Genomic DNA, 27,666 nt, shown 5'->3' with positions numbered 1-27,666 from the left:
AGTCTTCATATGTCTGTAGCAAGTGGCCACGATATTTTTACAATATTTCCTCATTTATTCATCTGTTCTCTCAGAATGGGCAACAAAAAGAAACAAATGCAGCAGGGTCTGGAGAGTTTTTATTGTATCTTTTGTAAAAGACAACAACAATACCCGTGACACTTGCACTGTGTGCAAGCACTGATGGATTTCTGGTCAAGTTATTGAGGTTTATGGTACCTCATGAGCACAGGGTAGGTGGTACCTATGTGCTTCAGGTTGTGATGGTGGCAAACAATCTCCACCTCGTAAAAGCTGAACTGGACTTTGACACGTTCGTTGGGCGAGGTGAGGAAGCAGAGAGTGTAGAGGGCTAACTCGAACTCGGGACTCACACCAATGAAGATGCTTCCCTTGGGCTTTATACCGTCCTTCCAGCTGAACTGTAGCGCCAGGATGTGTTTGTTCTCATCAGGCTGCAGTGAACGGGGGAAAAAAGAGTTTGTCAAACGATGACAGATGTTGAATAATATTGGAAACTGCATTTTGGTCCATCTTAGCCACAGACACTTCATAACAGCATACAGTACCTGGGGTGAATGAGCACTGACACTGTAGCCTTTATAGTCAACGTGTCCCAGCTTTTCTTGTAAGTAGAGCTGGATCCAGTTGTGAAAACCAATGACATACCGTCCACCTCTTGTCTCACCGACAAACACGTGCTCAAACCCTGAAGAGTCAGGCCTGGAGGCAGTGAGGAGAACATCAGAGCACAAATACTTTGGCCCGCATGCTGTAATGCTGACTCCTGGCTTTATTCTGAGAGATTTTACTGTCTATATATTGATATAAACAAAAGAAAAGTGTAATTTCACACACCTAAAGCTCAATACATTCATCATTTTAGCCACAACGGAACTCCTCATGTTGGTATTTTATAACTGCTTCCATGCTATGCTAAGCCAGTTTCTCAGGAGCATGGTTACCATCATGGTGTTAGATTCCTCAGGTGAGGTTATATTTAGATGTGGTGCCAGATTCCACCCACCTGCTGGATCCTCTCCTCGCATAGAGTTCAAACCAGATCCTGTACAGCTGCTCCTTGAATTCCTTCTCATTCTCGGGAGAAAGGTTTTTCTTCACCAGGTATCTATGGGCTGTCTTAAAAACATACACGAGTCAGGTCCACCACTTTGAACCACAGATTAATAATTATTACAAAGTGTAGAATAACAAACCACTTTCGGTTAAATGGTTCCAGAGCAGAGTTGCAAAGTAAAATCCAAGAAACCAAGAAAAAACAATGAGATGAAAGTAATGAAATGTCCCAACAAGTATTGGATTGATTCATGTTTAACACCTAAGGTTTTACCGATCCATTAACTTTAATTTAGTGCCTTCAGCTGGTCCATAGTAATCACTCAGGTTACCAGACAGGGAATATAACTGAGTTAGATTGTTCAAATAAATTAAGAAAATATTCAGATTAAAGAATGCATCTGTTTGTTCAGTACTGTTGTTCATGTCCAAAACCCTTTGCCAATTGCTAACTGCCACTATCTGCCAGTTAGTGAATGGTAACACAGTGACATTTGGTGGTAAACATGGTACGCTTCATATCTTTAGAATCAGTGGTATTGACATTTTAAGCATCTATGCATGCTGACATTTGCAGTTTGCTCAAAGCGCCAGTGAACAGGGTTGCCAGGTCAGTGGTTTTTCTGTCAAAGTTGGGGTGCATGCCTAACCACAATAATACAAGCTAGGCAGACCTATTTTACAGTCTGAGTGCATCGACAATTCGTAAGAATAAACATTTTATAGGGATTACATTCAAATGCTATGGTATACTTCCTTTTCCATAACCCTATTAACATCAAATTTGACGTACCTCAGGAGGTTCAGACGCTGCCGCAAAGCTCTCCCCTCATCAGGATAAGCAGTGCTAAATTTCAAGTTCTTGTAATGACTTGACTTGGTTTTGGTCTTATTTTGGCCGCTTTTCTGTTTTTTGTCACATAAACGTGCTAACTCCATCACTGTGTTTAAACTGCAGTCTGTGGACTGTATTTAAAGTGATTCAAGTATTTATAAAAATCACTTATACGGTCCATGATAAAGCCACACAAAGATGCTAACAGAGCGAGCATACGTAGCCTTTTAGTTACACTATTCATGTAATGGCCTCTTGTTTTCTTGAACTGACTGAGAGTGAGACATCAAACCCTTCACCATAAAACACAATTCAGGAGTTGGAACAGACAAAAGATTTGTACAGTGAGTGTGCCCAAGATCTGAGGTGTCGTTTGTTAGTTTGCTTTATTTTTCAAATTCCCTCCCGGGTACCTTCATAGTGGTGGTCTGAATGATGGAGTCCAGGAACTTGTGGTTCTCTGCCTCCTCCTCCGGAGTTACAATTTCAGGCTCACCGGTGTCACTCACATAGTTATCCAGCAGGGAGATGAAGGCTGCAGAAACAAATGCAAGCGCTTCTCAGAGACGGATTTTGTTCACGGTGGGCCAAAATATTATGGAGTGGTTAAAGCTGTCCAAATCCCAGAAACACGGAGATTATGACAATTATAGCATAAGGACAATTAAGCAAAGCTAGAAAACAGAATCAGAAAAGTCCAATTTGTGACACAGAAAATACATATTAAAAAAAAGGAGAAGGGAAAGCTTTCTTTATTTAAATGGACTTCACCTTTAGAGTCCATTCTGCACCTGTTTATTCACTCAGCCTCGTGTACAGCTCTGCACAAGGGAAATGCTTTGTCTGAAGAGCAATAAACCATAAATCTATGAAAAGGTAAAAAGGCGCAAAAAGCTGCGGGAGGGAAGCGTGATCCAGCAGTGGTTGGACAGGAAAAAGTTTCTGCACCCAGCACACTGCTCTGTGCTCTTACACAGCATAACACTGTTCAACGTGGGGGGATTGGATGGAGCAGCTTTAATTTAAGGGAAGTTGATGAGGAAGATAGTAGCAAACTGGCGTGAAAGAGAGAGACAGATCACATCAATTCAAACATTGTTGGTGGCACAGCTGTGTAATAGGCAGTAACACACTGGTGCTGCATCCACGTTAAATGTTGCTGAATCATCCCTGAGTAACAAGTGAAAGCCACCGAGAATTCAAGATTAATAAATTGAAGTGACTGATGGTACAATTCCCCAAAATATTTTCCCTGCTCGGGCACTTACCTAAAAATGTCTCCTTTTTGAAAATACTCTCATCGACAAATACAAACAGAGGAGATCCTGCTCTCTCTGTGCTGTCATCGATGCCCATGCTGTCTCCAGCTTTGCCCTGCAGAAGGAAAAGCAGATCTAAGTCACGACAGAGCCTCGCTGTTTTCGGTTTCACTCGGGAAAAAAAAAAATCGGAACTTGTTCAGCCAATACTTCCAGTGATACAATTTGCCTTCATCCAGAGCTACACTTGCTAGACAGATGCACTGCCACTGTGTTAGGATATGAAAGCCTATTTTAATTACAAAAATTCTTCCTTCTAATCCCAGCTCAAGTTTTTCAAGGCAAGGCAAGGCGATTTTGTTTATAGAGCACAATTCGTACACAAGGTAATTCAAAGTGCTTTACAGCTACATAAAATCACAGGAAGGCAATAAAATCATTAAAAAGAAATAAAAAATAAAAAACCCATTAAAAATAATCATTCATTCATTCATTTAAAAGTGAAGAGTGCAGATAAAATACTTTCAGGTGTCATATGCACAGCTAAATAGAACTGTTTTCAGCCTGGATTTAAACATTGAGTTGAGGCCTGTCTCACATCTTCTGGAAGAAGAGTAGGTCTAAAGGTTCCTCTTTTCACCACGAGGTAGAAAAAAAAAATCCATAAATGAGTCCCAGATCATATACATGTATAACACATAAAATAATATATATATGTGTGTGTGTGTGGTGCACCTGCAGAGATATGCTGTAGTCCTTTCCAGGTGTGAGTCTGTTGACATCCTTGTCCCATAGCTCCTGCACTATGGCCGACAGCTCTTTGTCACTCTCAGTCATGATAGGACTGCTCTGTCTGTTCCTGGTCCTGTAGTTGCTGTGGATGGTTGTGCCTCCGTCTGTTTCTGATGCGAGAGGAGCCGATAATGAAACCTCTGCTAAACTCTGGATGTTGTACACTGTACTTAAGTGGTGGACAATATAAGGAAGCACGTGTATTCTAAACTATGAAAATAAAGCAGCCTTATATTATATTATATTATATTTCCGTCTACTTCATTTCAATGCCATCGTTCGAAGAAATTTGACGACTCCATGGCAGTTTAGAATGTAGTTAACTTCTTATTGGTTTAGATAAGTTCAGCTCACAAGTAAAAGTTACCGAGTCATCATTGGGGATTAATTTTAATCCTTTCAGGTTGTGTCTTTGATTGGAAAACACATAATGAAAACATTTAGCCTTTCTGTTTTTATCCCCAGACAACATATGTGATGTGAGCGAGTAAAGCAGAGTTTGACTTCGACCGAGCTCCAGCGGACAAATCATCTGTGAGCGGAATACAAAAGCTTCTGAGAGAAAAGGGAAGGTGCTCAGTGATGTGCTGCAGGAAGCAAAGATCCTATTTTTGTGAACAGAGGTGTTGTTTTTCAGGATTTTCCTCACATATCTGCACAGACACCGACTCAAAATGAAAACGGCGTTTAAAGCCTCATTCTGTAGCGAGCAGGGTTTGCTGACACTGAGCTCCACAACATCACTGATCTGTCATTTCACACTCCTTTTACCTTCTTCTCTCATACGCCTTCTAAGGGATGACAAAGACTGTTGAAATGTCAAAATACTGTATAATGATAATGGTTGACTGTGGTATTCTGTTCATACTCAAAACAAGGAGGATTTCTTTCCAATTTCTGCTATCTTTTTCATCCAGCTTTTATTTATTTTTAACATTTTTCATTATTAAGTACTCATAAAACCACCTAGAATCTTTTTTTTTCATCTTAGAACTAAAAATCTAAGACAAACAGAAAGCCACTATGTGAATGATGTAACGTTAAAATCTGCCTCTTCGATAAATATAATAGCACATATTTTACATCCAATCAGGAGACATTTATTCACAGGGCTGACGACTTAACAGAGACGGTCCTCGGCTTTCTAAAAATATAACAGTTTCCCCAGCAGTCAGTGAGGCTTTCAAAAATCATGGCTGACAACAGGTCCTACATTCACAGCAGAGAGCTTACAGAGCTTGGCCATTGGAGCTCTAAAGGACGCAAACCATCAGCCACCACATGAAAATCTACTGACCTGGTGTTTTCAATCTGGTCCTGCTCCTATGGAACCAGGAGAGAGTAATGGATGGTGTGAGGTTTAGGGAAGTTTCTCAGTGTTGGGCAGGTTGTGCCTGTGCTGGTTTCCTGTGTTTCTGACAGCAGGTGTCTGTGATGGGCATAGTAAGTATGCTGTCAGTCAGTCAGTCAGTTAGCTTGTATGGCGAACAGAAAGCATGAGGCAGGGGATGGAACAGGACAGGGCAGGAGAGAGGGGCCATTTTAAAGGGTTATCCCCTGTCAGCAACTCTGGCCAAAGGGAGTACACAATGTTGCCTCTTTTCAGTCTCAGGCTAAAATGTTGGCTCTTTGTTTCTTTAGTATTTCATTGTTTCGCTCTCTGTCACAGCACAATCTCTGAATGACTAGGGAAACAAGGGTCATATTTCAGGTAGCAAGATGTTTTTAGGTGCTCAGAGTCAACTTAACCTCTGAGAAAACAAAACAGAAAAATTCTGATTGCTCTGCTTTAAATTGACTTAAGAATACATGCTTTGGGAAAAATATATATTTGTATGTAAAGGCTACATGTATACACATTTCCTAACTAAAGGTTACATGACAAGCTGAACGGGACCACAAGAAACAGAATCATCTGATCTGATAAAATAAGATTAGACTATTCGGCCACAACTCCAAATGTGTGCGTTTGTGAGGGAAATCCAGCACTGAACATCCCCTCATTAACACCATTCCTACAGTCAAACACGGTAATACCGTCACTCTGTGGGGAGGATTTTGTGCAACAGAGACTGGCAGGCTAGCTGGGATCGAGGTAAAGATGGATACAGAAAAACATAAAGCCATCCTGGGTGAAAACGTTCTGCAGGCTTCTCGAGATCTCAGGCTGGGGACAAAGACAAAGAACTTTTAGTTTGGACCCAAACCCAGTAAAGCATCACTGGTGAGACCTTCCAACGGCTGTGTGCTGATGCTCCCCTTCACACCTGGTTGAGCTTTAACATCAGTGGCTGGATGGAAGGGAGAAACTTTAAAGAACAGTTGCGCCGAGCTTGTAGGGTCAGTCCCAAGAAGATGGGCTTTATGTCTTCTTTAACCAAGTACCAAGAGAAAGACTGTAATACTTACATCAATGGGTCCTCAAAGCATTTTTGTTAAAAACATATTTCCAAAACACTCTGAGCACCTGCTTTTGCTTTGTTGTTGAGGATTATGGGAATACTGTTGAGGAAAAACAGAGTCCACTGAAACTTTCTGTCAGCAAAATAGAGACCAACAACTCAAAGTACTCATGAACACGTGCAGTAAAATGCTTCTCCATCCCACAGCGGATGAAAACGTTATTTTCGGCCTCGGACAGTTGGTTTTAGGGAACTGTTGCTAGTTACAAATACTAAATGGACTGTTTATAGCAGCTTTGGAGTCAAGCTGACCAGTTGAAAAGTGTTTATTCACTACAAGCCACATTCACCCCTTCACACTGATACACACAGCCCTCGTGAGTCAATGCGGTGGGTTACGCAACGCTTTTTCTCTAATCACACACAATCCCAGCCAGCCCAAACCACTTGTGATTCGCTTCTGGTAGTTTCCCTCGATAAAAAGAATTCAATAAAAACGTAATCCCTCTCTTCAATCGTTTTGTGTGTGTAAATCAGTGCATGGTTGTCAGCACTCGCATGTAGGGAGGGAAAAGCTACGCATGAATAATAAAAAGCACAAAATGGTAACAGAAACATTTATTTTCATGAATGCATTGAACAGGGTTTTTGTATGTCTGGAATTGAAACGTCAGATGAAGCAACAAGAGGCCTGGATTGGTGAGAAAAAGGGAAACCAAACCTGTTAACCAAGTGAAGACTTTCCTTCTCACACCACAGTGTCTGAACAACTAGTCTTTCCAATATTTACCTGGACCAGTCATCATAATCCCAGCAAACGATCTGCTGCCTCGAACATGATAATCATATCCTACAACTCTTAAAGTACAGAGTATACTCTGTGAAGAAGTTTCCCATTCTGCTCATCAACTCAGAAAAGCCTAAAGCTGAAGCAAACAACAAAACTTTTGGAATTGAAGGTGAGTAACAAACCTCTGGTGCTTTAATGTTGAGTGTTTCTTGAACTAGAACTTGTCTTAATTAAATAATGGAAACCACATAATCATCCATCCAAAGTTCAAGGAAAAGCTTGCTGTCATACGTTTGGCGCGTGACAGAATCTATCTCGTCAGAGTGGTAGGATGACAAAAAAGGTGGAAACTCGCGGTCCTCATCTTCCCTAAAATGACATAATTGCTGACAAACTGGGACCAAAAAGCATCTTGAATTAACCAAACTGAGCTTATTCGGCGGTTCCACTATCACTTCTTGATTGCTGCAAACCTCCAAAGCGTTTTCCTTGAGTTCCAAAGTTTTCGTCCTATGACATTGTCATATTCAAAAGGTGTGTGGTACCAACTACCTTTAAGTGCTGTATGTTCATGTCTGATGCTCACAACCAAAATAAAGATTCATTGAAACTTGATCAAAATGTCTACATCTGTTTGATGCCATCCCAGACTGCAGAATTTCATTAAATTAATCACTTAGATAAATGACACATGTCCTATTTGAACTAACTATGAACAGCATTCATCCAGGTATCGAATGTCATGTTACCTTTTCTATCACCTGATCATATTCCAAACATAAAGGGTGGTATCAGAGTTGGTGCTTGTCATGGCATCGTTCAGGCATGGCGAGAGTCACAGATGAGGTGATGGTTACGTGAGAGATAAAGTGCGTTCAGATGGTGCATACAGCGGCGAGGCGCGGTGTCAGTCCTCCTCGTCACTCCAGAAGTCGTCGTCATCCACATCTACACCCTGGAAAAGTCTGCAACAGGCAAAACAAGGACGCATTCAACACATTCAAGTGCTAGGGATGGGAATTGATAAGATTTTTACGATTCCAATTCCATTTTCGCTTCTGCTTAACGATTCGGTTCTTTATCGGTTCCCTTATCGATTCTTATTTGGAGAAAAAGGACAACAAACCGGTCGATTAGCATTGACTTTGTTTAGTTTAGAAGTAACACGAGTCATGGCCTTACAAACCCAACAACGGTGAGGTCCACATTCGTCTATCCTGGCCTGAGTAATTTAACTCTTCCCTGCTCTGGTGAAAGGAGAAGCTGGAGGTAGACGTGAACTGGGGGTAGTACCACCAGCCTCTGGCTCTGAGCCAGTCAGGCTCTGTCTCTCATGATTTCATCTAAATGTAATGCCTGAGAAGGCATTCCTTTAACCTTAACCGTTACTAACAGCAGGTTTTACAATGAGGCAAATTGCGCTAACATGATAGGCAGTGTTAGTTAGTTAGTTAGTGACCTGCAGTGTTAGCCGAGGACATGCTAACGTTGCTGGGTTCAGATTCACCAACGTTAGTCCGGAGCAGATCGAAAACGCGACATTCATTCATACTTATTGCATGTTGGTAGTATTTCCTCCCTTTGGTGAAATATTCACTTTGCAAGTTGCCCTGTTGTTGTCTTTTTTAGGGATGTGTAATCAAACTTTCGAGTGTTTGTACCGCTTGGGCGCCATGTTGACTGCTGGCTGCACTGGACTCGCCACGCAACGTTGTGTGGTGACGCCTTTTGCGCCCACTGGAATCGATAAGGGAATCGTTTGCAAAATCGCCAAACGATTCCAAGGAATTGAAACACTGGGAACCGGTTCTCAACAAAAAAGGGTTTTCGATTTCCATCCCTAGTGAGTGCATGTGTGACAGTTACGTGGGTGAAGTGGTGGATAAACAAGACGGCAGTCACTCACTGGTTATAACAGGGGGAATGGGGGTTGTTAAAGTGACTGTATGGGTTGACTTTGCTCAGGATGCCCAGGCACAGCCAACAGAAGTATTGTCGACAAGAGGTACAGGTCATCTTGTTGCAGCCATCCACTTTCTGGAGAGAGACGGACAAAGGGAGAGGACTCAAATGAATAACTACAACTGAGAAATAAGTATCAAACAATATCTTCTATTAATTGTATCCACTGGGGGAGCTTAATCAAATGAAGTGCTTTGTCTCTTTCACATTAAAAATGGTCCTCAGTCAACGCAGACCCCTGGTGAGAAGACAAAGCTTAAGTTCTATCACATTGTCATCAGGAGGGGCCCGACCTGGATATTGGTTCCACAGCGGGGGCAGGACTTGCAGTTCTCATTGAGCCAGTCCCTGCTAAACGATTCCTCCACTGCTTTCTGGATCACCCGCTTCCCAAAGCGTTGCTCCATGAACTTTTTGCCTTCAGACGTGGCGGAGAGGTACTCATCTCTTAGATTACGCAATTCATCTGTGGCACAGGACAGTGGAAAGGGAAAGCACATGTTTCACAATGAAAACTCAGAGAGGGAAGTGAGAAACCAATAAAAAAAAAAAAGGGTTTTTTGTTGGTCCCTGAGAGAACGCCAGCAGTTCACACATTGAATAGACATGATTAGCTTAAAAAGTGTGAAAGATATCTAAATTTCTCATATTTTTCAACACACAGAAAAATGCATTTTTCCGATGGCCTCACAGCACATTTACTTTTTAACATTTCTTTTTTTCTTGTAACATCTTTGTTTGTAGAAACATAATCAAAAATCTTGCGTGAAAATGTGTCAACACTGCAAAAGTTCTGAAGTGTTTATTTCCAGTGACTTTACCTGCAGAGACTTTACAGTGAGAGACGCCGTGATAGCCCAGTTTGCACAGCGTACAGAAAGCATACTGACAAGCTGAGCAAATGCCCATGGTCGTGTCCGGCTCCACCATGACAGCGGTGCCACAGGACTGACGGGGACAGTAGACCACATCCGCCATGAGGTCCAAAGTGGACTGAAGCAGCAAGCGATCATATCGAGCAAACAGCTCCTCATCTACAAGCTGTTTCACCTGAAAGATGAGGAGAGACAGAGGGAGAAGGTAGGTAACTTTTTTTTGAACAGAAACACACGTGCACATCTCCTGCTCCACCATCTTACCTGTGACGGCGTGGCTATTGAGGTACATTTGGGCTCAGGGCAATTAAGGCACTGAACATTGCCATCCCGTATTTGGATCTGGAAGTATTCGGTCATGCAGGCCTTGCAGTAAACATGTTGGCACTCCTTAAAGCACAGACAGTCGGAGCCCAGCTTTTCTACGAAGCAGATTCCACAGCAGAACACCTTGCTGTCAAACGCCCTCTGCCGCTGCGCCTCATCAAAGTCCAGGAGCTGAGGTAGGGGGTCGGCACGCGGGTCCATCAACACGACGGCACGTGGGTCCAGCAGAGACCACGATGAAAAGTGCTGCTCAGACTTTTCCTTATCGAGCTCTGTTTTCTTCTCCTCGGATTTCTCAGATTGGCTGTCGCACTGTGCAACAGCTGGAAAGGAAAGCAAGAACACGTCTGGATCAATGTTTATGTTTGACAGCTCGCTGTTTTCTCACAGAAGGAAAAATCTTGTCATGTGCTGACTTTGGTAAACATGCAAAGTGGTGGAGGACGCTTCCTGTACTTGGATGGATTGAGTGATCCACAGAACAAAAGCTGTCGTTTCATAAGAAACAAAGAGATGAAATGCTAACTGCTGGTACTAAAAGCAAGTTCACCAGGCAGCGCAACGCTAGCAAACAGGATTTGTGCTTGTGCGTCTAACAGCTTAATGCTAACTGAGAAGGAAATAAACATATTTTAAAAGAAACTGTGGTGGTAGCACTGTTAGAGATGCATCCTAATCTACAAATTGCATCAATAAACGCAGCCCAACACACCGCACCTGTGCTTGTACAGTCTGCTTTCCGTCTTTCACCGCCTCCCTTACTGCTGCCCCTGATGACTTCAAGAGGAGACTGGATGCCCAGAAAGTCCAGAGCCTCCTCTTTGAGGAACTGGATCCAGGTGAAAAGAATCACACAGCCCTGGTTTTCCTCGCACAACTTATCCAGGCGTCGGCACAGAGAGCTCATCTGAAGGAGCAGCACGGTAGAGAAGGAATCAGTATTCAGAGATCAGGACCGCCCAGAGGCTTTCGTTTGAATGGTACCAACAAAACCAGCAACTCTTTCCCAAGGCAACGCAACACACTTTTAAAACCCAGTCTCTGCGGTGCCGTCTGCTTTTGTAATGTAATGAGGAAATCTATGAATTAGAACGACTCGTACCTGAGCTTTGGTCATCCATTTAGAGCTGAGAGTGAAAAGTGGTGCAGATGTGGATGGGTAGTTTGCAGGAAGCTCAAAATTGAGCACCAAAGGAGGTAAAAAGCAGACATTATATTCAGTTGTCTTCTCTCCTGCCGGAAACAGATAGGAGGTTTAGTCATATTCCATATCAGACTGACAGCCGTCAAATTCTATGGCACAAATAAAAGAATTGAAAAAAAAACAAATCCTATAAAAGTGCGTAACGTGGGTACATTTTGAGTTCATATAGCCGATGCAGACTTTCTAATTTCATTCAATTTAACCTACAATCTCAATAAAAATGCAATAATCTGAAATAATCTTTTAGCTCCTGAAAAAAACTAAACGGGACATTTAAATTCTGGGTGCTGTTGGTCAAGATGCAGCTATGGAATATCTTCAGTGTAGTAGTCTTTAAAGCATTATGGAAAATGCCTCTAATGTAGAAAACATGAGTTGCTTCTTTTTCTCTCTCCGCAGGCTGAGGGACAGCTTTACCTTTGACAACTACTTTGAAGTCAGGAGGGAGCTCCAGACAGAGCTGGATCTCTCCCCCCTGTGCCGACTCTGCCCGGTGGAACTCCTCCTCATCATAGATACTTGCTAAAGCAAGAAGCTCGTCCTCCTGGGCTTCCTTATCCTCAGACATTTACATTCCTGTAATAACAATTATATATGTGCTTTCAATTCACTACAAACAGAAATAGCAATGGCAAACAGTTCGTCAGTCAGAGAGGACTGTTGAGTCACAATCAAAACCAAAACTATTCAACAGTTTGTTGAACATTGTTCAACTTTTGTGTAGCAATTCTTTAAAACGTGGTTAGTCTCTGTACTGGACCAATTCTCCTACACAGGAAATTGAATCGATGATGTATGTGTGTGAAAGTACTGTGTGTAGAAGCAAATAACCAAACTTTGTTGGGACTTAGCTATTGCTAAAGCTACGTTATAGCCCAACAATATAGTAAGTATTAACTTTGACCTCGTTAGACTTGTCCACCGTTAGAACAGGCACCTGACAGCGGCGTTTCTGTAGGTAGGGGACCACGATACGTTTAGCTAGCTAGCTTGACAACTTTGGGAAAGCATTGATTACATCTAGCCTGCTAGCAATTTTAGCGGCTGTAAACAGTGGTTTAGTGGTGCTTATTACGCCACAGAGGTAACTGCGGTAACCTTTCTTTTCATAGCACTTTGCACAAATATATCAAGCGATTCACCATGTAAAAACAGAGCGATTGTTTGAAATGAACAAGTTTACTACCTTATTTGACCCAAGTAGTCGTGACTTCTGCCCTCCGACCGGTTCTTGTTATGGCAACTCTGTGGGACGGCGCCACCTGCAGGCTAGTCAGCGCACGACAATTCGACTTTCACCCACAAACCGTGCCACCGTTTGAACTGAGGTGATTGAATTGAATGTACTTTATTTATCCCTTGCGGGAAATTCTTTGGCCACAGCGCTCCAGTGCACAAATTACAAAAGATTAAATATAACAAGGTTCACTAAATTAAAAATAACCCGAATTTGCCCCGCCCAAACAATCTACAAAAAAATATATAAGCATAGAATAAAATAAAGATATAAAATGACATAAAATCTCAGGTGAGCTGGATTATTGTACATGAAGTGAGGAGGTTGATTTGAGTCTACAGTTTGATGGCCACTGGCAGGAATGACTTCCTGTGGCGCTCTGTGGTGGAATAAGTATATCACTGTAGCCTACTGTATTTACTTATTTATTACAATAGTGGAGCAAACAGCTTATAAAAACTTGCTGTAGCATTACTTTAAAATGTAGCACAGCTGAATAACCATTTCACACGGCATTTTATTCCATGTATGCGACAGAATAAGTGTATTAAATAGGTTTCCTGGCTGTAATGACAGCAACATATTTTGAGAGTAAGAACCCTCAACTAGCCATTTGTTTTGTCCTAAAATCAATTAGATATCATGAGTTTGTAGAAACCCAACTATTCTCTTTTTTTTTAGGAACATAGACTGAAATGGAAGTATTATCTGCTTACTTCATCCGACCATAATACAGAATTTCAATTAAATGTGTCGACGCTTTTGTGGCGCATTACCAGAAAGGACTAACGGATTAATTCGTCTTCACTGACATGGAGTATGTCCCTGGTGAACTGTGATAGCTCTTTTTCATCTCCAGCAGGTGTACGGGGGCCGGACATCGGAGGAGGTGGTCCCTTCGCGACAAGAGACGTGACAATTTTCTTTTTTTGGTCAAGATTTATTTGTACCTCTTAGTGATGTGGCGACAACAGCAGCACCCTGAAGGGGATTTGTTGCACCAGCAACCACACACAGTTGAGTAGAAAAAAAAAAAGAAAAGTTTACCCAGAGAAAAACCGACAGTTGCTTTTGAATGAGAAAAGCAGAACAATGAAATACTGCATGACAACTTGTAACTTGTTGCATCTAGTTGCAAAATACAGTGCAAGTAAACTCAACAAAAGCATCTTTCTTCCACTTAAACTAAATAATAACCAAGGAGTTACAACTTGTGGGGTGAGGTGGAGAATGAGACAAAAAAAAAGAAAGAAAGAAAGTACTGTCTGACATTTACAACTGGAAACAAATGATGTCCCCTTAACCAATGCCACTGTATCTACACCTTATTTAGACATACATTATTTTACATGTCATGAATCTATTATCAGTTTGTTACTGTTAGTTTTCTTCTGAACGGCCATTTTGCCAACAACTCTTCAACTCTGGCATTCTAAGCTTAAATCTGCTCAGGAGATACGGAACATACAGCAGTCTGGAACATAACGGCCATCAAAGCAGCACAGAGAAAGCAGCTTCCACCCACAATACCTTTATGTCACAATGAAGTCCATTATATATCAACATGAAGCCATATTTTCCTATTCAAAGAATATAAGAAAAGACATGCCGTGTAGGCGGACTTATGGATCGTATTGATGAGGGATGCTGCTTTCTTTTGTTTTCAAGAAAGGTTACTGGATCATCAACAATCTCAGAAGAAGGGCAGAATTGGGAGTAGCGTGACAAACGGAGGGGAAACTCGAGGTTGGCAACGGTGACGGCTAGTCGATGTCCATTTCAGGGAGCTTGTTTTCAGCCGTTTCCTTTCCCGTGCCCGCCGATGTAGCTTTGTCTGGGTTGCATGGTTGGCTTTCGGTTCCCTCCTGCCCGTTGACTGGCCCATTCTCCGTCTTCTCCTCCTTAGGAGGCTCCACCTTGGGCTTGGGTTTGGACACCACTGGGTTGCAAGATAAATAAAGCTCCTGAAAAATGAATAAAATACATTTATTCTTTTCTTTGCATAAACCGGGTATTAAGACCAAAGATCATAGTTTTTCATTGGAAATTATGTTGAACTTAACTAACGAAAGCTTCTTTTTTTTCTCCTAAATCTTTAATCTCCTTTCTAAATCAGCTTAGAGTCCATTTGCTGTGTCGATGACACTTGTATGCCCAAGAAAAAAAAATACCAGACCACAAAGAGAAACTTGTAGGCTAGCTTTGTGAGGTCAGAAGTCACAGCAGAGGAACAAAACATTTTCACACATCATGTCTGTATGCATCTTGAAGCACTTTCAGTACCTTGTTCTTGGCCTGGATCTCTACAACTTTGACCACTGGGTCCAGGGTAAGGTCCTGACTGTTCTGCTGGTTCATCTTACTGTTCATCCAGGCCATGGCATCATTGACCTGCTTCTCCACCCGAGTCATCTCCAGTTCATCCAGGTGATCATACTGCTCTTCCTGTTGGGGGACGCACAGTAAGAATCTGACGACTGTTTGGGGATTCATCAATCTGCTCAGTGAAAGTCAAACTTTTTCTTGTCCTAATAACTCCAACGCTTTTTACTGCTGCAGATCTAATGAGGAGGCGTTGATGAGAGTTGTTTGACTGATATTTACCTTCGCCTTGTGAGCTTCATTGATCTTCATGTACAGCTGGATCTGTCTGCCGAGCTCCTCAAACGCCTTTGGTCTCTCCGCAGCCTCCACGTATCTGTCGTAAATAGGCTGACCAATTTTCTGTAGAGAGGAACATCCGAGTCTCATCATCCATCATCAAGCAACACAGCAAAGTTATTACAACTTTCCGGCAAAAGGCGGCAATAATGGGATCCAATTTATTGAGTTGTGAATATCAACCTTGTGTAGTGTGTGAATGAAGAGTAAGCATCCACGATATCTAATAAACACGTACGGCACTGCACTTATCCTTAAAAGAACGAGCAGGACAGAAGTGTTCTTTAGTGAATTACTGCATAAAAATGATCATTTCTGACTTAAAACCTGTCGTTTTATTGCCTTTACAGCAAACATTTGCAAATGAGACATGAAGCTTGATTAGACGATCGCAGAGATTTTTTTCCATATTTTCCCCATCACTTTAGGAACCGAGCAAAGCACTTTGAAAAAAAATAAAAAAATTCAGTAACTTTGGTACAGTCAATGCAAGCGCCTGCACAGAACTGTACATCGTGTTCACTTCACCTGTCCTGCCCTGCACCACATGTGTGCTAACCTTCATCTCAGCCAGTTTGTCAATGTAAACTTGTTTCTGTTGGTCTTCTCCATCTTCATACAGCCAAGTCTCTGTGTTTTCCAGTTTTAGTGAGAAAGCATCACGATCCTGAAATGTATACAAAAAGCGAGAAACATTAGCGCAAAGCATCAAATGTAACATTTAAACCTCCGAAAGATTACATGCAATTTAAACCTGTGTGTTAATAAGCCTCGTCCGTACTCACAGCCTCGTTGACAAACTTCTCCAGGACTCCGTGCAGTTTATCCCTCATTTCATACACATACTCTTCTACATTGTTCTTTGCATCGTTTCTCTCCTTCTCAAGCTTGTCCTGCATGATCATCTTTCCCTGAAAGAGTTGCCATCAGTCAGCACAAAAGCTCAACGTGTCAGACAAAATGTAACATCGAGCCAACTTGAGCCTAATTTCCATTTGAATCAAACGGAACGTCCTGATATTTTACACGATGCAATTTTCTTGAAACATATGAATAAGAAGCAGTAAAACAGAGCATTCCAGTTAACTTGTGCCATCTCAAAGTAATCTGAGGAAGATTATCAGCAGAAAAGATCAGAGGCAGGCTGGTCAGGCTGAATAAATACGTAGAAGCCTTCATTTACCGGATCAAGATTACAATTCTAGGTTTAGCTGAGTAAATCATTTCAGGTAAGATAACAGAATTACTGTGAGCACAAACTATCAAGTGGTCACGAGTTGTTTCTTTTCGTTTTCAGAAACAGCAGCAAATAAACCAGCAGCAGTGAAGCTCATTAACTCCGACTGACACTACGTGTGCATACTGGACATTCCTGGTGATTTTTAGAGCATTACCTCATTCTCCACGAACGTATTAAGTTCTTGAACGGACAGCTGCCCCTGCAGTTTGTTCCCTATGGGCAGATCCACCGTCTTCGTTTTCACTTTGGGCTTCTTTGCCTGTGGAGCCTGTTCGTTCTTCTTCTCCTGCTTTGGGTCCTCTGTGGAGGTCTGAAAACATTTTTTTTAAAAAGCGTTTTGCTGCTTTTCAAAACATTTATGATATGCAACACCAGAAGTTTAAGGCAGGAAGAGGCACATTCGTGTGCGACTTTCACACGAGCGTATAATTCTCAAAAAGATGCCTTTACGAAATAGTCAGTATCACCAAGTTTACACTGTCCCATCATCAGACTCCACCCTAAAGCTGAAACTGTTCATGTCTAATGAGCTCAGTTTCACTCCAGATGAACTGCCTCGTGCTTTTCTTAGATTAATTAAAGTGAATATGGTTTATTGTGGCATTCTAAATCAAACACTGAAAATACTGACAGATGGGATCTGTGCTATCTGGTTAACACTGGTGGCAATCTAACGCTTCCATTTGCTACTTGGCCACCATGTTATTATCGCTCCATACACATTATCCAGCGTGCGCTGATATTGTGGTTCCATCCCATCACGCCAAAACAAGAGGTACCTCCATTTCCTCTGCGTCTGCTTTCTTCTCTCCGTTATCTCCGGTCTGGATTTTCTGATCCTCCTGGTCCACCTGCATTTTGTTCTGGCACATGGGAACAGGGAGGACAGATAGAATTGATTTCAAGGTAACATGTGCCACTCTCTAGCTGCTTTTCTCTACTCATCTGGATTCAGCACATTTCAAACCGACTTTCCCGAACATGCATTTGTGCAAATCATTTCGTGTTATTTCTTTGTTTAAACTTAACCACCTGATGTCATTTCTGTCTTACACCCAGTGCAAATACACACCTCCTCCTCCTTCACTGTGTGGTCTGTCTCCATGGGCTCCTCCCCTTCAGTTGGTTTCAAGATCTCAACCAGTGATGCGCTTGAAACGCTGAACACACCGTGAACGTTAACACGCACTTTCACCTTGACCTTGGCACTCTCGCCTGATGCCTGAGGAACCACATTCTGGATCAGGAACTGGCCTGCAAGGGGGGGGGGGGGGGGGGGGGGGGGGTCAAAGGGTGGCAATGTGGAACATATTCAAACATCACCCTCATAATAGAGTGCACCAATTACTGCATACATGCCTCAACTGACTGAAACCAGTTTCAACCACCCACAACTCACAACTACCAGACAAACATGGAGCTGGATAATATGCCGAAGTTCAACATAACATTAACTCTCTCTGGTTTATTTACGGAGCGCAAACTGGTAAATGTTCTTCAGTTTGAGCTCAATGTTTCCAGAAAAAAAACAAATCTCTTTTTTTCTTTTTGCCAAAGTCAGAAGTGAAATGTTGGAAAAGCAGTGAAAAAAATGTTTTTTTTTTGTTTTTTTTCCTTTCTACTCTGTAGTGTACTTCTTGCATCTTATCAAGTCTTAATGAAGATGAGCTTGCAGTACCAATGGTGGCAGAAGGGTACGGTAGCTCCTTGGGATTGTTGTAGTAGGCTTCAAGGGTGAAGGGCTCTTTCCGGTAAAAGGTCAGCACTTTTGAGAAGGGCGCTGCGTGGTTCTTTGGGAACACCTCACAATCACTGTAAAAACACAAAAAGGAGACCAGTGAGACTCGCAATGTCAGGGCCCTATAATCTAAATCCAGGTCCTGAGGTGATTCATCAGTTAGGCTTTGCATGAATTCCCTCAAGCAGTTGACGGTAAGGTAAGTTCCAGCTCCCCCCATCCCAAGAAAGGAAAGGGTTAAAGAATACAAGAAACGCTGAGGCCTACCGTCAGCTACCCACTCAACCATCCACCCACCCACACACCAATCTGCTATTCTGCCACAGTTTATAACACCCATCTTGAAATTTCCTTCAAACTGGGAGTACTTTAAAGAGCTCAAAAAGCATCAAGATTTAGACATTTTTTAGGAAAATAAGATATGATAATGGTTTTGTACAAACTGACAAGGAGTGAACACACTGTGTGTCATCCAGAAAAATCATCTGAAACCAAACTGTACTTTAAAGATTCTCTCTGTGAAGCTGAGAAATTTCTAATGCTTTTTATTAGCCAGTTTATTGCCAAACACAATTGCATTTTGAAGTGTATGATTAGACATCTCTATAATAATGTAGTTTGTTAAGAATTTCCACGATTACACGAACCACTGTGAGGGGAAAAAAAGGGTTAGTCATCTTCTCATGAAACAAGATGTTGAGCTGGATCCGTTATAGACACATCATACCTCAGGCCATCCTCTGCCGATGAATTCCATTTTAGGGATATGGAGTAGGGAACAACATCTGTGATGGAGAACTCTCTGACTTTGAAAGCTGGTGACAAGATGGCACACTGAGGAGGGGAAAACAAAAAGTTGAATTAACAAATGAATCAACCTCATTATCTTAAAGATTCTCTCTTCTTTATTTGACCGATGGCAGAGAAAAAAAAAAAATAATTACAAGAACCAGAGTACTGTTTAAGCGTATGAACTATTGTTAACTGCTGTGAATATGGATATGACCAAAAGACAAACACAAATTAAAACTAAATGTTCTTCCAAGTGACAAATGGTTCGGTTAAATGATTTAGTAATCATGTCATTCAAGGGGTTGAAAATGAATCAACTGCCTGTGATTCAGTGTGTTGTCAGAAAGAACAGAACCAAAGAGTTGGCCATGACAGGTGAGCGCAGCTACCTGCAGAGCACAGCCCCTGGCCACGGCTTCGTCTGCGTTTAGGGTGGTGCTCAGCTCCTTGCCGAAGAATTTACCGATTCGCTCTTTGATGGCAGGAATTCTGGAGGCACCACCCACAATCTCCACTGCATAGACATCCTCTTTTTTCAGCTCTGGATGCAGAAGGCAGAGGACAAAGATGAAACAGGGCAGGCATGTTGGCTTAAAAAAAAACAAAACAAACCAACACAACTTTATTTCACGATGCTCGATGGAAATAAAACTCATTTTCTAAGTGTAAACAGGGCATAACTCTGAAAGGCTCACGCACAGTAAAATTTGTGATGGGCAAGCAGGAGCAAACAGTGACCAGAAGTGTCCAGAAGAAAGAGCTGTCTCAGGAAAACTCTTCTTTTTTTTTTTTTTTTTTTGAGCGTGCACGTGCTTCTGAGGATAGTCGGGCTTTTATGACAGTGACATGTACTCACTGGCTTGTTCCATGACACTGCGCAGGGGACCCTCTACTTTGGCCAGCAGCCCCGAACACATCTCCTCAAACTGACCTCTGGGAACACAGTCATAAATTATTAATAGATGTAGCCCAACATGCACACACACGCACGCACACTTTGGACAACTCAACATGTGCAGTTGAGCTGCATGACATAGGCAGACTGATGCCAAGTACACTTACCGGTTCAATATAATGGAAATTTTTAGTAGGCTTTATATACACCTGCTAATCTAAAACAGTCACAGCCACCCAACCCTCGGAATAAAAGGTTTCTTAAGCCATTAATAATTCGCTCCAACTTGGTCCTTAATGATTCACACTGGGAGGTTTTCCACCCGAGCAGTTCAGGTCCCGGTTCTGGGCCAGAGTCTAACGTAGAACCAGTTTTTTCTGTTTCAACTGTCAAAGAATGGCCTCAGGCCCAAACAAAATGCTGCTATAGCAATGGCATACACTTGCATGGAGGACGGGGCAGGGTTATAAAGTGATATGGGCGTGTGGTCGAATAGCCCAAAAATTATTTTCCCAATCGTATCCCATCTAAACCTAAATTATTCTATTATCAAAGTTTGTAACTAAAAACAAGGAAAGATGACATCCTGTGTTGTCACAGGCTACTCATACTCATCCTCCTGTCTTCATACAGGATGGTCTGGTGTATTCTATGTGGACGGAGCTCATGAAGAAAACACTGGGGCTCCTTTCCTCGGTATTTAGAGAATTTGAACAGCTTTTAGCTTGGTTGCTATGCAGATACTTCTGGGTCATTTCACGACCCAGAAAAGCTCCAAGCCAAAATATACAATTAGACCCTACCCATAAATTAGCGAAATGCTATTGGCGCTGCATTCTAAAATTCAGTGCCAACATAGTGTCTACTCTGCTTATTCCGAGAGAAAACAAGAAAAAAAACTGAGCCTCAATATGAATTTGAAGACAAAGCAGCAGTGGAAGTAGATTTTTTCCCACTGTTAACGTTTTAATGTTGACAGAAGTGTTTGAGCATTCACAATCAATGTTTAAAGGATGCACTTGCAGCTGGATTTACAAAGATTGTTCTTCAGATTGCCAGCTGCTGTTTCCAGGTCCTACCAAGCGAAGAGCTGGTTTGGTTTCCCATAGTAACCAACCTAGAAGTAGCTCTAGCACGAGCCCTGAACCAGCACTGGAACAGCTTTGGTGGAAAAGGGGAAACTGTTGTATTCCTGGCTTTGCTCCTACTAACTACTAAATAACTCACCTGTTTAGTTTGCCAGAAACATCAATGTCGTTCATGAAGCATTCGATGTTGAGGGGCAGATCAGAGGAGTTGGCACTCATCAGCTTCTTCAGCTTCTCACACTCTTGATAGAGGCGCACCAATGCTCGTGGCTTGGTCTTGACATCCAGCTTGTACTTCTTTGCAAACTCCTCACAGAAGTGGTTTACCAGGATGTCATCAAAGTCCTTCCCACCAAGGCCTGAATCAAACGCTGAAGCCAGGATCTTGTGGAGAAAGATAAAAGATTAATATCTTGAGTAATGGAGAACTATCAAACTACAGGACTGACATTTAATTTCATATTCCTGTATGTCTACGATAAAGAGGGCTTCTCCAGAGGAGTTTAAATAACCTTATTCGTGTGTCTATTTAACAGTCACATGACTCAGTTATCATACGTAACATAACCATGAACACACAGTTGCCAACCAATGATAGGTGGCAGAATTCAGCTATGTTCATACATGCTCACATCAAAGACAACTGAAAGTATGCTGCGTCATTATAACCTTCCTTTCAGCCTCATTCGCCTGAAGAATTCCTTCCCAAAATGTGTAAAATTATTCATTACTCACCTTGAGCTTTCCCTTGTTGAAGGCACAAACTGACACCTGGTAACCGGAGTGGCCCAGGTCCACAAACACCACTATCCTGGGCTTTTCCTCCGGCGCCGGTAGGTCCTGTTTGTAGATTCCATATGCAAGAGTCACTGCAACAGAGAAGGGAGACATGAGCTGGTTTTTTGCTCATCACTGTACCACCTCAGTTGTTAGTTTGCAGTAATATGCACTTTATTATCCTAAACAAATTCTGTTCCAAACTAAAGGTGTCACTGTCAGAGTAAAGTAAAAATCTAGTCATTAAATGGGAAATTGGTATCCCCATAGCTGCTGGTGAAGCTGCAAACTAATACATGAAGCAGAGTTCAGCAGGTCTCTGAAACTACGCTGTCGCACCAACAACTTCTAAAAACAACTAAAAACAACTTCTCACATCAAATATCAACTGGATGTCATTTCACAGCACAGTGTTATAACTGCGCAGTGAAGCTAAAGGAACCAAAAGAGCCTAAAGACGATCCACATGCTGCAGAGTTTTCTGCGTTTCTATGTACCTGCAGTGGTCTCGTTCATTAGTCGTAGACAGTTGAGGCCAGCGATCTGAGCTGCATCCATGACAGACCTCCTCTCTGCGTCAGTGAAATAGCTTGGTACCTGGGAGAGAGAGAAAAAACAATGGAGTGTGTATACAAAACATTACAATCGCTCAGCTTCGAAAAGTTGAAAGTCTCAGAGTGCGGGACTCGCCGAAGCCCTCCCCTCTTGTCTGGATAGCTTCACCATATTAGCAAGTATGGATACAAAAACAAAACATCTCCTTGTGGAAAAGCTTGATGGGCTAAATTTAGTTACTGGACACAGCAATAATAACATGTTATCAATCTCCAGGGCTGATGTAAACTGATTTAGGCTTGGTGAGGGTAAAAGCCTCTCTGGATGAGGATCTATATTATTACATAACAGGTGCTATTGGTGAAAGCACAAGAAACACTTCCCACTCTTCACCAACACGGTGCAAGAGAGGATGTGAAGCTTTCAGACAAAGACATCTGGTGAAGCAATTAAAGCTCAAAATGTCACATGAACAGGTGGCAATACATTTATACACCATGCAGGCAGCTTACGCTGGTCTTTCTTACTGCTTGAAAATGCAGTAGCCGGACAATAATAGCTGTCACTCAAATATCAGGGTGATTACGTAATTCAAAGTTCCATTTAAAAAAGAAAACATCAGGACGGCATGTCATTTTGTGATGACTCATGGGTGTCTCTAAGCCTCGTCAGTGCAAGGTCACATCTTAAAATAATCTGTAGGGATCCACCAAGTAAATCAACACCCTCCTTAGACATAGGGCTGTCGCGATAACCGCAAAATGCAATCACCGCGGTGCTGAGAGGACCTCTGCGGTGCGTGTCCAGGCCACCGCCACCACCGCCCACCCGCTTGCACGCGCAGAACAACTCGAGAAACTGAACGAGTTTTTAAGACTGCACAGTAGATACAAAGCGACTGACAGAACTGATACTTTTTAAAGCCAGCACAGTAATAATGATACATTGTATATTCCCCTCAAGGCAGGACAAACACATTAACACAGCTAGGTGCCGCGTTTCTGTCGTCATCTTTGCATATAGGCACCGCACGCACGCACGTCTGCATGCTACTCGTTGTGGTCTCATTCTCCCTCGGCAGCTGATATTACAAGAATATGCCTACTCAGTGTCGAAGCAATAGAAGTTAAAATAAAATGCAGTGGCCTACCTTTATCTCGGCTTTACTCCTCTGCCTAGTCCGGACACTTTATGGCTTTGAATCTTCCCTTATTATCCATGTTTAACGTTGTAAATGCGACCGTCTAATATAAACAAAAAACTAGCTTCCACAGAACCACAGCTTGGTGTGCACATTTGCTGTTGGGAAATACCTGATCATTTCAACAAAACTGTGTGAAACTATTAAATAAAAAATAAAAAAAAATTTTAAAAAAAGTTTAAAAAATGTGCCGGGGTTGGTTGGTCGGCGGCAGTCTGTTAAAAAAAAAAAAAAAAACTGTATCCCGGACACGTGAGCTCAACTGCTGCCCTTATCTGCTTCGTTTTTCTCCGTCATTCCTAAACGAAACGTGCGCAGGTCTGCAACAATGTTGATATTTGCCATGTGGCACTGGCAACAATGCAGAACTGGGGTATGCGCTGCTTGATCTCCGCTATGTTGGTCTGTGAGCGAGTAAATGACAGGCAAAGCAAAGTGAAATGTCAGAATCGCTGGGGAAAAAAGCCGGATTATGCGCTCGATTTTCATCTAACATTGCATGTCGTGGAAAGTAGCCTAATGAACAAAAATGCGATATCACCGCATACCGCGCTGTTTAGCGGCTATGAGTCACCGCGGTGGGAATTCCCTCACCGCGACAGCCCTACTTAGACATTCAAAGTCGAACAGATACAAGAAGTTGGCTAAAAACATGTAGTCAGACCTTAAAAAGAAGAACTTCTTTAAAAAAAAAAAAAAAAAAGAAAGAAAATACACACAGCACTGACATTTGATGGATTTCCAGACACCCTGCCGCTGTGGCTGTCTGTAGGAATGCTTACCGAGATGACGCAGTCCACAACTGGTTTCTTCAGTGCACTCTCAGCAGTCTCCTTCAGTTTGGTCAGCAGCATGCCAGTTACCTGCTCAATGCTGAACACTCTCTCCTCCTCCATATACATCACCTAGTGAGAATGTGTGAGAATAGATCATTCATGAGCACGAAGATTCTTACATTAAGAGTGATTAAGGCTAACAAAGCTTCAGTGTGGCGTTCGGTGGCATCTTAACAAACCGAGTGCTGAGTATGGAAATCCAATCAAGAGTTTTGTGGGAACTCTTGATGCAAAGTAGGATCTTCCAGGCAACAACAGGTTGATGCAAACTTCACGGATGCCATTAATTTCACTCTAATTTTCCCTGAGGGCTCACGTTATTTGATCATCGCAACAGCACGCTGGGCCTGGTGCTTTGAGTGTGCCAAGCCCGGCATGGTCATGAACCATCACAGAAGATCACAGAAGAACGCTGTCAACAATCAGTGATTTGTGTATTCTGTGTCTGTCTGTTGCACTGTATAAGCTACTGGATCCTTAAATTTCCCTCGGGATTAATAAAGTATCAATCTATCTATCTAAGACAACTGCCCCAAATGTATACGGTTTGTGAAACTCTGAGACGAGACTCTTGATAAGATATAAGCGAAGAGAAATGGATAGAATGGGAGGCCAGAGTTGAAGATCTATGATACAGGACAAAAACAGCGCACTCCTGAGAGAACAGTAGCTAAAACTGTATCTTCTACGCTTCCTCTCTGTTTTATTTATTTCATTATTTTGCTTTCCATTTAGCATATCTAACAATACGGAGCTTCAGCTATATTGAGGACTGAACATTGCTTATCAGTGTAAAGATAATGAAGTGTAACTTTACTTTTATGCCGGTGCATCCAGTGGGCATCTGTGCCAGGTCGTACACCAAGTTAGACTTGGTTGACTGAACATGAGGGTCTGAGAAAGCCCTGCCATGGAAGCACTTGAAGCCCTGCACAGTGTTCTTAGAGTTGGTCACCACCTAAATACAACGACAAAACAAAAGAGGAGGAAACTAGCGGTAAAGATACAAGCTGTGCATTGCATGTCACACAGTTTCTGCTTTTTATGTTTAATTGAAATGAATAAAACTGTTTGTAGATGACAGAGTGGCTGAACCGACTCTTACCTGGCTCTTCGCAGCTGCTCCAATAGATCGATTTCGTGGTCCGAATGATACAAATGACCTGGAAAAGGCAACAGCAAAATGCTTAGCAACAACATGATTACACACTGAAGGTCTGACCCCCCCCCCTATCATGTGTCTTACTAATGACTGCATGCAAAACCCAAGACAGATGTATTTGCCAGATGTTACTTCACGATATCATCTCATGCCTAAACGAGCCTGACATTTCAAGAGCCCAGCCCACATAAAATCACAGACAAGACTTTAAGTATTTTGCCAAAACACTGTTAGATTGTTTTGATATGTATAAAAGGGCAGTATTAAAACTTGTTAAACAGTAAGTCAAAGAGTCATACATTTCAACAAGTGCAGGCAGTACTGAAAGTACAGATTTATTTATGTAGCAATATCATTTCAAACCTTAACTGTTTCATGGATGCAAAACATCTTTTCATTTGGCACAAAAAAGGCACAATATTGAAAATAAACTGGGCTTAAATTATCTTTCCGTATTCCCTTTAACATGTAGACATATTAATACAATCATTGTAAATATTTTAAAAAAAATTGAGCTACTTGATTGAGCTACTTGACTAATTTGAATTTCCCCCATTGGGGGATGAATAAAGTATTTTTCTATTTCTATTCTTCTATAACTTGTCAGAAGTGTAAAAAACAAAAACAAAAAAAAAAAACTTGCTTTTCTAAGTAACCTCTGGCAGATAAATCATTTGCATGTTTATGCTCATTAAATGATAAATCAACGTAAATGAAAGAAAATCAAAAACAGAAGGACTTCACACTTTGACACAATTCATCTTAAACATTGTTCAAATATCCTTTAAAAACTACAAGGCATTAAGAACATTTAAGAAAAACGAATCAAATAATATTCAAATCAATATTTATTTACAAGCTATTGCATATTTATTATTAGTTACAGGCAGTCCAATATTTCCTTAACAACACATACCTATCTACCCCTAAATCGCTACAAAGTTAAATGAGCTTAACTTAAACAATATTAAAATAAACTCTCTAACAACATTAACAAAAATAAATAAACTGCTGGATACTGCTTTAAAATATTTTCTTTAACATGATAAACTCTTGTAATACTTCGTTAAAGTCTTAAAGGTATTAAAATTTGCTAGAATATTCCAACAAGAGATCGGATGCTGTCGTCATCGAGGAGAGCACAAAGCTGGACGCTTACTTTAACACACTGGGCACACCGGTTGGTCGGAGCTTGCACCTCCCATTATGTACTTGTAATTAGAGCGATAAGAAGAAACACCGCCCGGCCCGTGTTCGCCGGGTTGAAAGAAGTTATATTTCAAACCATTCAGTTAGAACCGTTAATAAAACTGAGAGCTGGGCTGACGAGCTAAACCGGCGTTCTGTAGAGAGTGACTGAACGAGGTGTGTAAATGAAACATGAATTCTAGATGGTTCCATCTTTACCACTGACGCAAAAAATAAAAGAATATAATTAAATGAAAGGGTTTAAATAGTAATTCACACCAAAAAGCAGTTTCTTTAGCCAACAAAGCGCATATATAGATGCAAGTTCAGCTGACGGCGGCTCATCAGTGAAGCTTCATTCACGTGTATTACCGTGACAACAGTGAGACAACAACAGTTAAAAAGCGATACGTCTCGCCTCAGCGGCTACTTTATCACAAAACCAGAAGGAGATGTGTGTATTTGTATTTTTGCAACTTACGGTGTACATCTGTCGCTGTACTCGTTGGCGATTGTCTCGATTCCTCCAGCTCGGGCTACAGCTACATAGCAGCTTTGAAAGCCCAAGTCAAATCCCACCACTGACATCTTCTGCTACACGTCTGTCTTCTAGCTTTAAAATTGTCTTCAGTCCAACTTAATAAAGTAAAATAAATGTAGAGCCACAGCTAAACGCGTGTAAAAGTCAGGTGAAGTAACGCTATGTTAAGTAGAGCTAATTATTGTCATAATCCACACCGCTGACTGTAACCGGTGTCTGATCTACACTGGCA

At 41.8% G+C, this 27,666-nt stretch overlaps 3 protein-coding genes across 3 annotated transcripts; all 3 read right to left on the bottom strand.

The window, feature by feature from the left end:
* Window positions 1–113: 113 nt before the first annotated feature.
* Window positions 114–5,523, bottom strand: endou2 (endonuclease, polyU-specific 2). Its single transcript, XM_075487301.1, has 7 exons — window positions 5,261–5,523; window positions 3,907–4,073; window positions 3,181–3,286; window positions 2,326–2,447; window positions 1,028–1,140; window positions 570–723; window positions 114–455 (listed from the first exon to the last, which is right to left on the bottom strand). Exons 2-7 carry the CDS (start codon window positions 4,006–4,008, stop codon window positions 201–203), a joined length of 852 nt encoding a protein of 283 aa, XP_075343416.1. The 5' UTR covers window positions 4,009–4,073; window positions 5,261–5,523; the 3' UTR covers window positions 114–200.
* A 1,445-nt stretch (window positions 5,524–6,968) lies between these two features.
* rnf14 (ring finger protein 14) lies at window positions 6,969–12,782 on the bottom strand. The gene is made up of 9 exons (XM_075486718.1): window positions 12,710–12,782; window positions 11,941–12,099; window positions 11,422–11,552; window positions 11,037–11,226; window positions 10,257–10,642; window positions 9,939–10,167; window positions 9,411–9,583; window positions 9,062–9,192; window positions 6,969–8,120 (listed from the first exon to the last, which is right to left on the bottom strand). The coding sequence occupies exons 2-9, from the start codon at window positions 12,089–12,091 to the stop codon at window positions 8,063–8,065; spliced, it is 1,449 nt and encodes a 482-aa protein (XP_075342833.1). The 5' UTR covers window positions 12,092–12,099; window positions 12,710–12,782; the 3' UTR covers window positions 6,969–8,062.
* Window positions 12,783–13,666: 884 nt separating this feature from the next.
* Window positions 13,667–27,665, bottom strand: hspa4a (heat shock protein 4a). The gene is made up of 19 exons (XM_075486717.1): window positions 27,375–27,665; window positions 25,649–25,706; window positions 25,361–25,501; window positions 24,490–24,612; window positions 22,449–22,548; window positions 21,910–22,043; window positions 21,314–21,558; window positions 20,048–20,124; window positions 19,581–19,732; window positions 19,127–19,233; window positions 18,340–18,473; window positions 17,734–17,915; window positions 17,441–17,524; window positions 16,816–16,971; window positions 16,207–16,332; window positions 15,981–16,088; window positions 15,365–15,484; window positions 15,044–15,205; window positions 13,667–14,724 (listed from the first exon to the last, which is right to left on the bottom strand). The coding sequence occupies exons 1-19, from the start codon at window positions 27,479–27,481 to the stop codon at window positions 14,524–14,526; spliced, it is 2,517 nt and encodes an 838-aa protein (XP_075342832.1). The 5' UTR covers window positions 27,482–27,665; the 3' UTR covers window positions 13,667–14,523.
* Between the last annotated feature and the right edge of the window lies 1 nt (window position 27,666).

The sequence above is a fragment of the Odontesthes bonariensis genome, chromosome 16, assembly GCF_027942865.1.
Source record: "Odontesthes bonariensis isolate fOdoBon6 chromosome 16, fOdoBon6.hap1, whole genome shotgun sequence".
Taxonomy (NCBI): Eukaryota; Metazoa; Chordata; class Actinopteri; order Atheriniformes; family Atherinopsidae; genus Odontesthes; species Odontesthes bonariensis.
The sequence above is the reverse complement of the archived record's forward strand: the minus strand, read 5'-3'. Positions and strand labels throughout refer to the sequence as shown.

What these genes read in the sequence shown, in the direction of transcription:
- endou2 (XM_075487301.1), bottom strand. Translation starts at nt 4,008, where the DNA reads ATGACTGAGAGTGACAAAGAGCTGTCGGCCATAGTGCAGGAGCTATGG. An exon ending in CAAAAAGGAGACATTTTTAG is followed by an intron (nt 2,448 to 3,180) that starts GTAAGTGCCCGA and finishes TTGTTTCTGCAG; the next exon opens with CCTTCATCTCCCTGCTGGAT. An exon ending in TTCAGACCACCACTATGAAG is followed by an intron (nt 1,141 to 2,325) that starts GTACCCGGGAGG and finishes TATGTTTTTAAG; the next exon opens with ACAGCCCATAGATACCTGGT.
- rnf14 (XM_075486718.1), bottom strand. Translation starts at nt 12,091, where the DNA reads ATGTCTGAGGATAAGGAAGCCCAGGAGGACGAGCTTCTTGCTTTAGCA. An exon ending in TCACTGTAAAGTCTCTGCAG is followed by an intron (nt 9,584 to 9,938) that starts GTAAAGTCACTG and finishes CCTGTGCCACAG; the next exon opens with ATGAATTGCGTAATCTAAGA. An exon ending in CATTCCCCCTGTTATAACCA is followed by an intron (nt 8,121 to 9,061) that starts GTGAGTGACTGC and finishes TGCCTGTTGCAG; the next exon opens with ACTTTTCCAGGGTGTAGATG.
- hspa4a (XM_075486717.1), bottom strand. Translation starts at nt 27,481, where the DNA reads ATGTCAGTGGTGGGATTTGACTTGGGCTTTCAAAGCTGCTATGTAGCT. An exon ending in TACAGCGACAGATGTACACC is followed by an intron (nt 25,707 to 27,374) that starts GTAAGTTGCAAA and finishes TGCCTTTTCCAG; the next exon opens with GTCATTTGTATCATTCGGAC. An exon ending in ATACGTTCGTGGAGAATGAG is followed by an intron (nt 16,333 to 16,815) that starts GTAATGCTCTAA and finishes CAACTCTTTCAG; the next exon opens with GGAAAGATGATCATGCAGGA.